We start from the raw sequence: 12,381 nt of genomic DNA on the forward strand, positions 1-12,381 counted from the left end.
GAAAGTGTGGGAAACTTTTGGTCTTCTAGATATGTCTGTGTCCAGTTATGGGCACCACAGTTTAAGAAGAATATTGACAAGATGGAACGTGTGCAGTGGAGGACGGACAGGATTATAAAGGGCCTGGAAACCAAGCTTGAGGGAGTTGGATATGTTGAGCCTGGAGAAGATCAGAGTAAGGTGATATGTTCACCACCTTCAAATATCGGAAGATGAAGCAAGCTTTTTTCTGGATTCAAATAAGAAGGAAGGAGATTCTAAGAAAACTTTAGGGGAAATGTTCTGGTGGCAATAGTTGCTTGACAGTGGAGCAGAATTTCTTGGAAGGTGGTGGATTCTCATTTATTGGAAGTTTTTAAATAGAAGTTGGGTGGTCATCTGTCAGGGATTTTTTTTACCAGTCATTGAAGCGAATTGGACTGTGGTCAATGGCCAGGAATGATGGTAGTAATAGTTCAGCAACATTGTGGGCAGCTGGGGTTCCCCATACCTGTTCTAAAGCAAGTACCCTTCTCTTTATTGAAGTCAGCCTGCCTCCAAAAACATGTCCCACTTACCTTTTGGATTAAGGACACCATATCCTTTGACCAGGCAGCAGGATACATAACTGTGGCTGTCTTGAAGATGTGGGCAATTTCGTTTGCAGCAGTACTAGAGCGAATGTGATATGGCCTCTGTGAAGAAGAAAATGGGGTGGGGAAGCAAATAAATTTTGAAACAAATCCCTCATCCAGCAGCTGCAAAAACTACATTATTTCTTTCAGATCTTTTCTAAGTAGATGACCTCTGCTCAGGTGGTCATTGTGCTGATTTTTCCAAAGCCCACATTCTTCCTGTTCCCACCCGCATCTCTCCTCCATCTCGCCCTGCTGTTGTTCTCAATTGAACCATTGAACTACAGTCACTGGGGAGCCTAATTCAATTGAAGTAAATAGATCAGTGCAGGAGAGGGCAGCAGCAGCAGCAACAAAGCTACATTTGAAAAGCAAAATGTAAGGGAAGGGATCAAGGCTTTGCACTGTCATCCAACCAGCGTTTCACTAGGACAGCCTAAGTGCAGAGGAAATCAATTTACTGCTGTTTTTAAAAAACAGAAAACAAAATTCTTTCAATATTCCCTGAAACATTTAAAGATTGCATTGTCCTGTTTATGTCTGGAGTCAGAGCTTAACTGCCATTGAGGTAAACGCTCATTTTTATCTCCTTTGAGGCAACAGAACCAGCAGAATAAGAAATAGACATTGACCATGTTTGCATTATCATGCTAAGCCCTAAAAGGATGATTTGGTAAGTCACATTTGCATGAAGTGCTGGCTGACAGAGACGTCCAGGTGACTCCCACTTTGCTCCTCCCATGATGCACTAAGCCAACGACAAGCCATGATTTGCCAAACATCTCATGAAAACAAAAGTAGAGGGTCTTTGCTGTATAAAGAACCACCCATTCAAACTAAGTGCCGTATTAGTTCAGCATTGCTTGCTATATCGTGGCTGACCTTATAGCCTCTGGAAAGAGTGAGTTAAACTACGGGGCGCAGTTTCAAATAGTCCATAGAGATCATGGGCAGCTAACTTACAGCACAGCCACCATAAGTAGCACAGGCAGTGGGGATATATGTGACTCCTGGACAGATGGGACATAAGTAACAATCCAGAGGACGAGAGGGTTGTTCCCTACAGTCCTTATGTATCTCCCCATGCCAGGAGTCTTAACTGAACTGCACAGGAGAGGCAGGCAGGGATGCAGGTTGTACTGCAGCCTGTACCCAGAAATGTGCTAGTTTTGCTACCTGCTTTTGCACTTGGATGATTTTTGTCTTCTGATATCATTTTTAAACTGCTATAGCTAAGAGATTTAGATGTGTCTTAGGTAATTTTATTATTTGTGATATTGTTATAGGTTCTTTTTAACATTTTGGTAGTCTCCTTGAGAAGGGCACCCCTCTTTCTGTACAGAAAATACAAACCATAATTGCCAGACCATTCAGCCATTACTAGTATAGATCTTCAAAGGTGATACATGATAGACAAGCAATCTGCCAGGGTTCCAGGAAAGATTTAGATACAAGAACATTTCTGAATTATTATAAGCAACTTCTATTCATAAGATTTAACTCTACAGTATTTTATTTTATTTACCGGGAAGATGGAGGAATACTTCACCATGCCTGTAGTGTATGGTAACATTTTAATTTCCTGCTATGTCAAAGGACTCCTTTGGGCAGAGTAGAAATCCAATAAAGCAAGCTTTAGAACACATTCCTGTTTTTCAGGTCACCAATACCTGAATGTTACTGCAACGTTGGATTCAGGGCTTTTCACTCTTGCTGACAACCTTAGCAAGTGGTTATTGAATAATGCCCATGTATAACAGGAGAGTGAGAAGCAAATATCTAACCCTAAAAAAAAGTAGACTGCTTTAGGGAACATTGACTTTGGGAGACACACAGCCCCCAGCCATGTGGAAGAACACATGCAACTGAAAAGGCAAAGTACATGTGAAGTAAAGCGCTGGAGTGTAAGGAACTAATTTTGCAACCCCCATTTAGATTTTTATTAGCAGCAACCCTATGCATATCTTACATATTTAACTACATCTAATTGGATGGTGGAAAAGACTAAATACAAATACACAATTCTGTCCAGCCAGCAGCACATTCACAAATAAAATATATCTATCTTCAGCTGCATGTATGCATAATATTTTAACATGAGACTGCATTGCTCGTTTTCCCCGGAAACAAAGTGGGGACTGAAATGATATCTAAACTTGGCCACTTCACTCCCCCACCAACATGCAGTCTGTAGTTGTGACTTAAATGAAGTCACATTTTGGATGCTTCAGAACAGCTGTTTTGGATGAAAACGCTAAGGTACCCTTAATTAAGACTAATTAAATTAAAAATAATTAAAATTTAAAACTATGAGACTTTTTAAAGAAGCAATTTTAAGCAGAGGTTTAAATTATTTCTGCCCTGCTTACTTTACCAAAAGATCTGACTGGTATAAATACAATTACTGTATTTAACAAGAGCAAAACAAAACAGAAGCCTTATCCTGCTTTTTTTTAAGGTTGAAATGAAACAGGATGCTGCAATCTTGGGTAGTCACAGATGAAGCTCATGTGCAGCAAAATGCTTTTTTTAAAATTTTACTGCAGCTATCACTCTGCTGAGCAGCTTGTAGGTTGTGCAAGGTGATGGGCTGCAGCAAAAATATTCTTAACGTCTCCAGTTAAGCATGTGCTCCTCCCACACCTTCACTTGCCTTTGTATCTCCAGGGCTGCAATCAGTGGGACTGTTCACGCATAGTTTATCGCAAAATTGATGCTAATATTCTATATGTTAGCAATGAGACATATTGCTCATAAAGTTTTTTTAAAGCTTTTAGGTGTATCCATTGCAATAAAGTTCCCATTTTGCCTACTGGTTTGACCTAACTTCTAAAGACTCCCAGAAAACATTTCGGAAATATGTTGTCATCCTGTCCAGCAGCAAGACATGCTGGAACATGAAATGTGTTGGATTACTAATTCACACACAGTGGTCCATTTCTTCTTCAAACTGCAGGATCATTCTGCAATTGTAAAATATCTTTCTACATTTTGTTCCTGCTGATCTCCTGGTATATTTTCTAGCAACTGCTTTATCAGAAATTCATATTTATCAGTAAGATAATTCCTTTTTTAAAACCGAAGTGATTCTCTCTGGAATTTTAATGAGTTGATCTTAAAAATGGACAAAGAGCTTGAGAGCTGGACAACCTGAAAACGATGGATTAATGGATGTATAGAGCAATAAAGTATATAAATGAACAGTACAGTACCCGGCCTCTAAGAAGTTCATAGGCTGTAATGCCTAATGACCACCAGTCAACAGCATAGGAATAGCCAATGGGTTTTATAGAACTGAACATCTCAGGTGCTGGGGAAAAAGAGAAAGTTGTTATTTGCTTTCGTTGGGAATCTTACAGCAAGATTATTGCCTTTGCTTCCATTGGTGTGAGAATATATTCCAAATGGAGACAGACCCTTTGGGGGCCATGGCTGGCTGGCTTCTGGGCCCACCTAGTCAAGAAGGGCTTCCTGATTTGCCTGGGCAACAGTGAGCTATGGGAAATGAACTAAAAGAAATGGGAGCTGGGAGAAAGGCTGCTATCTAATGTGTATACCTAAGCCTTGTGGAATGCCTTGTGAAAATGGGGCATCAACAACTATTTTTATTTCTGTATTAGGATTTAGTCTGCCTCCTCTTTAGTTTTAAGCTGTTAAATAAGGCTAGTTTATTTGTATTATTTTATACACCACTGTATGGGCTATTTTTAAATGAGGCTTTACTTATACTGACAGTATGATTAGCTGCAATTGTTCTTATTTATTTTAAAAAAATGTTACCGCTGTTCATTTGATCTTTTTTAAACCGCTTTAGGGATAATCTCATGGAAATGTAGCCTACCAATAAACATGATGATGACAATAATCATCTCCCTGGCTCTGGTGTGTTTTGGGGTGACATTTAGCTCTGATTCCTATCCTGGTTCCTTGAGTCAGTTTCTCTGACTCAATCATTAGCTCCCCGGTCCCGGTCCCCTCTTACAGCTGCTTATGGCTCAGCCCTAACACTTTATCAGAAGGAGTAAATATTGCGCCTTTTGGAGAGATACAGTTTTAAACATCTGTCAACAAACATGTACACCAGAGTTCTTTAGGTTTTGCTTTCTAGAGAAGTTACATCTCAGAGCAAGGAACAAATGCATCTCAAGTCTGGTGCACATGCATCTAAAAAGTTACGTCCATAGACTGCCAATGTACTTCTTCCCTTCCATACCTCCATAATAATCTATTAATCAAAGAGCCATTTTTTTCTGAACGCTTTTTGAATTTTGACCATATTTATAACAATTGCAACCAAGTTCACTGCAAGATTAATAATTCTATTCAACCATCATAATTTACTTTTCATCCATTGTTATGATCAGTTTACTAACTACTTTAGAAGATAGAGAATGCTTTCCCTTTGCAAATGTGCAGGATATTCATTCCTGTGCCAAGTAAAGGCTTACCTGTTTGCCTAAGCATTTTTAGTGTACTTAATGAGTTAATTGACTTAGGGTGAATAGCCCACTCTGAAATTTCTTCCACCTGCTTCTGCTGTTTAAACTGGCTTTATGGTCTATGATTTTTTTTTTTTATGATTTACTGTCATTTGTATTTGGATCACAACTCACTGTGATAAATGGCAGAATACAAATACCCCCAGCAAATATATAAACAAATCTAGAAGGCAAAAAAGTATTTTCAAGCAATTTTTGGGAGTGGGGAGATGCTTAAGCAATGATATTTGGAATGAGAATGGGGGTGGGGTGGGGTGGTATAAGCACAAAAGCCTGCCCCTTCCTCTGTGAATGTTCTCATTCCCCTCTAACTAAAAGAGAATATGAAGGAGGCATGGCATCCTTCTACTTTTGTCACCTAACCAAAACTACCATCAAGAAAATGAGCTGGGAGACTTCTGCCATGTTCTTGAGGTTCAGAAGGTCACTGCACAAATGCATGGAGCACTGGGGAACTGACTCATCATGCTTACGTTCTCTGGTTCTGTACAAGTTTTTACACTTATGAATCACAATTTCCAAGTCACACTTTGGCTGACTGACGCAGTTGGGTTGCAAATGCACAAATATCTATCTATCTATCTATCTATCTATCTATCTATCTATCTATCTATCTATCATCTATCTATAGATATATATATGCATGAAAGTACATCTCCTTTCCCCCCCTTGATCACAAATAAAATGCTTGTAGCTGCTGAGCAGATGCATGCATTATAGTAATCAAAACATTATTTAATATTGTTAAATGGAAGTGGCCTAACTTTTGCTGAAGTGCTGGGAGGTGGAGATGCTAACTCCGGTGTCTGACCCATAGAAATGGTGCCCTCCTGAAGTGGAAGACCGTGGCTCCTTAAGCTTGGACCAGGGAGACCAGGATTCAAATCTCCACTCAGCTGTAAAGTTCTTTGGGCCACTCACAGTCTCTTAGCCTAACCTACCCCACAAGGTCGTTGTGAGGGGGGAAAGGCAAGAGGGGAAACCATGTGCACCACCTTGAGCTCTTTGCGGGAAAAGTGGTATATAAGTGTAATAATAAACAAACAAGCATTCAAAATTAAAACAAACATGGAAAAAATACAACCATATGAAATAAGTGATCAAAGGGAGGGTACCAACACACAAATCCCACTACCTCAGGTAGCCAAGTTAAACAGACAATTCCTGGAAGTGAGCACTTGTTAAATTCTCAAAGAGTATATAATAAGTTCATTATATTTCTTGGTAACCCAAAAACAGGGAAGGGGTGTTGCCAGTCATTTGAGGATGATGCATCAATATTCTGTATATCCATTTATACTTTGGGGGCTAGTTCAGATGGTATTTCAAAGGCTTCTCCCAGTCTCATGTGTCAAGTCAATGGGCTGGGCCACCTTTCATCATCTCTATCCACCCAACTGCAGCATACATCTCACACACAAAACCCAAGAACCAATCATGCAATTTTGCCCTAGACTCTTAAGATTTTAGGCACATAGGCAGCAATGAGATGGGCCATTCTGCTGGGGCTGGAAGAGGTGGGACCAGTATGCTGGTTCCATGTGTCAGGCTGGATGGAGTCTCCTCTAAACTGGCCCTTTGCTTCTTAAAAAGAAGAAGAAGAAGCAAAACTGTTTTAATATCTGGACAGAATTAGAATTAAAATGCTCAGAGCACAACCCTAGAACAAAGGTATTACCAACAGAAGTAAACTGTGCCTTAATTTTTAGCTACTCACCCATATATGGTTTAGTGCCAGCAATAGTGGTGACTTGAGTGTCTTTTGTTATCACAGTGGCAATATTGAAGTCTGTGACATGCACATGTCCTAAGAGAGAGGTAAAGAAACCATTTTTTACATGAGCATCTCAAATCTACATAACATTCCATTCTGGCATGGCTATTCATTTTGCTATATATAATTATGAGGAAACAGGGAGCAAAGAGTATCAATCATTTGCACTATGTCCTTTGAATTTGCTCTCTTCTCTGCAACTTCTCCTATTAAACACCGAGGCCCCAATGCAGGAAAGTGCAATGTGGTTGCACAAGCCAACACCTATCAACTCCCTTACTGAACAGCCCGGGAGGAAATATAAAAAGTACCCTGGCTGTTGAGCTGGCAAGGTGCTATAATAAAAGTAACACAGTAAATCCCTAGGCTCAGAGGTCCACGTCGTCCGGGGCACTGCTGATCAGAAATCAAAGCCAAAATCTCACCCCAGCTAAAGCAAATGAGCACTCTATTTGCTCAACGGAAGAGTGAAAATGGGATTTATAAATAAATTGTGGCAGTAGAAGAAGTGATTCCTACAGGGGAGTGTTTCCCATGATCACCTCAAGCATACTTCAGTACCTCTAGTGGGTATACTGCAAGCTGCTCAAAGATGGTCGGACAGCACACTCTGCTATGGTCCTCTACCAGCCATGGTGCTGCAATGAAGTTTTTTGGGTGAGCAAATGCACCCACTTGGTACTGCTGATGCCTTTTTTGCATTAGAACAGTCTTTATCAGCCTTGGGTCCTCAGATGTTATTGGACTACAACTCCCATCACCCCCAGCTGGCAGGAACCAGTGGTCAGGGATGATGGGAGTTGTAGTCCAACAACATCTGGGGACCCAATGTTGAGAAAGGCTGCATTAGAAGCATAATCTCAGCAGGCAGGGAGAATGCTTTAAGGCAGGGGTACCCAAACTAAGGCCCGGGAGCCGGATGCGGCCCAATTGCCTCTAAATGCGGCCCGTAGACCATCTGGGAATAAGCATGTTTTTACATGAGTAGAATGTGTGCTTTTATTTAAAATGCATCTCTGGGTTATTTGTGGGGCATAGGAATTCGTTCATTTTTTTTTTCAAAATATAGCCCGGCCCACCACGTGGTCTGAGGGACAGTGAACCGGCCCCCTGCTGAAAAAGTTTGCTGACCCCTGCTTTAAGCGCTATTGTCCCTCAGAGTCTATCACCTGCAGTATGAGAAAACCATGAATTACATCTGACATGCACCCCCCTCCCCAGCAACTGATTTGGCAAGCAGCACATGCATAGCCTGAACTATCTTAGAGAATCAGACACCATGGTGCCCCCTTCCTTGTGTCTGTAGAGTGAAAAAGAGAAAAGAAAAGGCAAGCCTAAAATGACTCCTCAGAGAACTCTTAACAGAGGAAGCAGTGAAAGGCCAAGGCAATATTCCATCCTTGCATCACTTTTCATTTCCTCTCTATTGCTCTCCTTTCCCTGCGGGAAATTGTATTAATAAAATAATGAATTATAGATGCCATTATTTTTATTCAACCTTTGATATTCTTTGAGAAAGAAGCAGGGAGATGGCATTTTGGCTGTCTTGTTTGTCAGAAGTTAATTCTTGAAATACAACCCATAGTTTCTTAAAAAGCAGAAGTAATTGGAATAGTAAACTGTAAAACTGAACTATTAAAAAAGCATGTTATGAGGAACACCTCACACAGAAATATCTTAACTTTTAGTATTTTGAGAAGAAGCTTGGTGTAGTTACTACCACACATAAGATGTGAATATAATTTTCTGAGCAGCACCATAAATAATTGTGGATCCAATTTGGTTTTAGACTCTAGAGTTGAACTTTTTAAAAACCTAAATAAAAAATGTAGTTAACATTAAACTACCAAAACAGAATGAAAAAACGCAAGGTGTTGTGCATGTTAAAGAAATGTTTGAAAACATGATATTCATTTGTGAATGCTGACAGCCCCTGACTAATTTTTTTTATGGTGAAAAACTTAAGAAATATTTCATCACTGAAGCAGTTAACACCTGGACTAAAATGTATGTATAAATGTATATTTAGATAGTAATGAAATTTATCTGAGATTACCAACATGCAGATGTAAATGTCAACAATCATTAAATTGTGGACATTCAGTATAATGGTATGAGACTTTAAAAAATGTTTACCAAGCAAAAGTAAGATTCCCCCCCCCCACCAAGTGAAAGGAAAAGCTATGAATTCCCCCCACCCAGTCCTTTTTTCTGGGGGTACTCAAGGATATGCAGTGCCAGAACCTCCCCCCCCCCCAATGTTAAAAGTGTGGCACTTACTGTAACAACTTCATGGTGAGTACCAACACCTTTTTTTCTACCCCGCCCAAAAAACCTGCCTCCACCCAGCTGATCCTGCCCATTGAAGTTAGCCCTAACACAACCTCTTTCTTACACAGGGTGCTTTCACGCAACCTGCTTAATGAACATTCAGCCTGATTTGCTTGCAGGGACATATGATGATGATGATGATGATGATGATGATGATGATGATGATGATTTTTTAAAGAGAGCAACCATTCCTATTTATTTGTGGGGAGTTTAGACAATGCTGCATCAAAGGAAGTGTCATTCCACACTTTCCAGAGTGTTTGCCCATCACCTTCCTTACTGCAAAAAATCCAGTATTTTGGAGAAGTGGGCTTGTTTCACAAGAGCTCCAAATCAGCCTTAATTATGCAACCTGAATTTGCCAGGGGGTGGCTGAATCCCACCCCAAAATAGAGACAGTCTGGAAGCACCCACAGTTTGGCATAAATGTAGCAAAGGTGCAACAGACTGAGCTTGAGTTTGAATGACCATTCCCTAGGAGAGAGCAAGTCACTGGAAAACAAGCACAATCTTAGCAGTCTAAATATAGATAGAGATGCTGCAAAAACAATGGCTGAGGGGAAAACCAAGAACAAAATTGAACTATAGGTAAGAGGCTCTTTGCACGCATGAGTGGAACCACACAACTCTCCTGCCATGGTTGGAGAAACACACAGAGAAATTGCATAGAGGAAATAGTCAGAAGGGCATGGATTTCAAGGGCACGTAGAGAAAAGACAATTCCAAATAGAATTCTGATGCTGTCCCAAATGCATCAAAAATTGAAAAGCCTCTGAAGCAGTTCTTTTCAACTGTCTTCCTTGAGCCCAAGCCTATGACTGTAATATCTGTCCATGCTCCAAAAATTATAGCATTTAGACACATATTAACATCAATGGAAGTGCGAGTTCCTCCTCTTGAATTGTTTCTTAATGTAAAGTTATCAGAACATTGCCCATTCCTCACCTTCTCAGAGTGCCTCAGTCTACCACAGAGTGGACTATTCTGGGAAACAGCAGAGAATAGCTCACACCTTGTGGAGGCAAAGCAAGGAATTTACTCTGCATTTAAATGGTGTGAGAGCAGCATGACAAGGAAGGTGCTCTTGAGGAACCTCTTCAGAAGCACCTAAACCATGGATGCTGCTGGTGGATACGAGTTTGAATTCATAAACCTTTGAAGGACTCCAGGTTCCCCCACCCCTGGCATAAATGGTTTTCACGTGAAAAAATGCATCTATGACCCAGTGATCTCATGCATACTGGAACGAAACCGCATTGAGCCTGCATAGGTTGGGCATGTTTAAAAAGGAAACTTGCCTTCAAACAGGCTGCATAAAACTTTTGCACATTCCTGTGGGGGGGAAGAGCAAGCAAGGAGGAAATGCTCTGCAGCTCAGCATCCCAAATGCACCTATAGTACTCTCCAAACACATTTTCTGTTATCTCTGATTGCACAGCTATGTTGCACTGCGGTGCATCTGAAACACTGAGCCACAGCAGGTTCTCCTTCAAAAGCATCCAAAATTAAAACCTTATTCTATGGAGGAAAACATTGTTGTTGTTCATGATAAATTTATCAGCCTGGTTCAGACATAGTGCTAAGCCAGAGAAACTTGGTTACGTATGGGGCAGCATTATCAATGCTGTCAATAAATAAATAAAGGTATGACTCTACGCCACAGTGAGCTTCATGTTCACTGAGTCCCCCTTCCCCTTCCCTAGAAAGACAGGGAGGTGACACAATGGGTCAGATTATTTGTCCATCTAGTTAGTATTGCCTACTCTGACTGGCTGTAGCTCTCTAAAACCTCAAACACAGGCCTTTCCCATCACCTGCTACATGATCCATTTAGTTGGGGATATGAGGAATTGAATCCCTTTAGAATGCAAAGCATATATTCAACCACTGAGCTTTGGCCCCTGCTTGAATCCATCACGCACATGGGAAAAACTGAAATAAAAAGGTAACACTTTTGCTTTTGAATAAATCAAAGTTTCTCACTCAGAGAAACTGTGATTGGTTCCTACTATGAATAACAAACCAGATCCTGAAACCACCAATTGATCCTGGCAAGTTTGAACTAACCTTTGTGAGATAAGTTTCCCCATGTTCAGACATAATGGTAAACAGTGGTTCATTCAAAACTAAAAATGGATGATTTCCAACTCCTCTCCTGGCACATGAAAGAAGAATGGTATAGCATGCAAGAGTAACCTCTGAACGAGGCCATCATTCTAGTTAAAAGTTGGGTCACAAGGTGCAGATGAAGAAAACCTATAGTTAACCTGGCCTGCTGTAGAGTTATCTGTCATTCATGCCTTGATTCAACAGAAGTACAGAGCTAAGGCCTCAGCCTGTTTTCCATCTCACAGTGACATGGTGGCTTCCTAAAGCCTGCACTGCTCACCTAAGACAGTATTTTGCTACAGGTTTGCATGTGTGAGGATACTATTATAGTAAGAAACAATTGGCTCTTACCCTGTTCATCCAGCAAGATGTTATCAGGCTTTATGTCCCTAAAATAAAAGATGGAGAGAGAGAGAAAGAGAGAGAGAAGGTTCCAGCAGTAGTTAGTATTACATCTGGGGGGAGGGGGGAGACTTACTGCAGCATCACGTTCCTCATAAAAACTGAAGGACACCCAAATCACTCTTGGCAATCTATAGAATGATACTCAAGTCCTTCTGTTATGTGCCACCCACTGATTGTAATCATACCTGCAGTTAAAACTCTGTAAAACGAACAAAAAACTGTCTGGAGCCCATATGTTCCATTTAGCAATACAGGGACAACTTCTGATCTTTCACTCTGGGCACAATCAACTTAATTTGTCTACAAATAACTTTTTTAATTGTCCACCAACTTCCTCAACAGCTGTAATGGATTACAGAAAGTGCTACTGGCCATGCCCTCTACCGAGCAACATTATTTCCCCCTTCGCGTTCCTTTCCCCTTATTTCTTTGTGTGAAGCCTGATGAAGAGTTCTGTGACACTTGAAAGTGATTGCACTACTTTTTTAAAAATAGTCCTTATAAAGATATTATACTACTGATCATGTTTGGATTCCCCCCCACCCCACCACCACCAACAGAACTGCTTGCAGTTGTCTCCCCCGCTTTGTGGTTGAAATGCCAAAGAGCCCAGTAAACACATGAGGCCATTGATTTATTAGTCCTGTTA

General features: G+C 40.7%; 1 protein-coding gene across 1 annotated transcript in view; it reads right to left on the reverse strand.

Annotated features, from left to right (window-relative positions):
• STK32A (serine/threonine kinase 32A) overlaps positions 1 to 12,381 on the reverse strand; it is a 77,024-nt gene that overhangs the window by 11,320 nt on the left and 53,323 nt on the right. The window contains exons 6-9 of the mRNA XM_033139985.1: positions 11,679 to 11,716; positions 6,831 to 6,920; positions 3,827 to 3,924; positions 558 to 674 (exon numbers count right to left, since the gene is read on the reverse strand). Of these exons, the coding sequence (XP_032995876.1) occupies positions 558 to 674; positions 3,827 to 3,924; positions 6,831 to 6,920; positions 11,679 to 11,716 (343 nt within the window). The remainder of the gene's footprint in view (positions 1 to 557; positions 675 to 3,826; positions 3,925 to 6,830; positions 6,921 to 11,678; positions 11,717 to 12,381) is intronic.

The sequence above is a fragment of the Lacerta agilis genome, chromosome 2 (genome assembly GCF_009819535.1).
Source record: "Lacerta agilis isolate rLacAgi1 chromosome 2, rLacAgi1.pri, whole genome shotgun sequence".
NCBI classification, from domain to species: Eukaryota; Metazoa; Chordata; class Lepidosauria; order Squamata; family Lacertidae; genus Lacerta; species Lacerta agilis.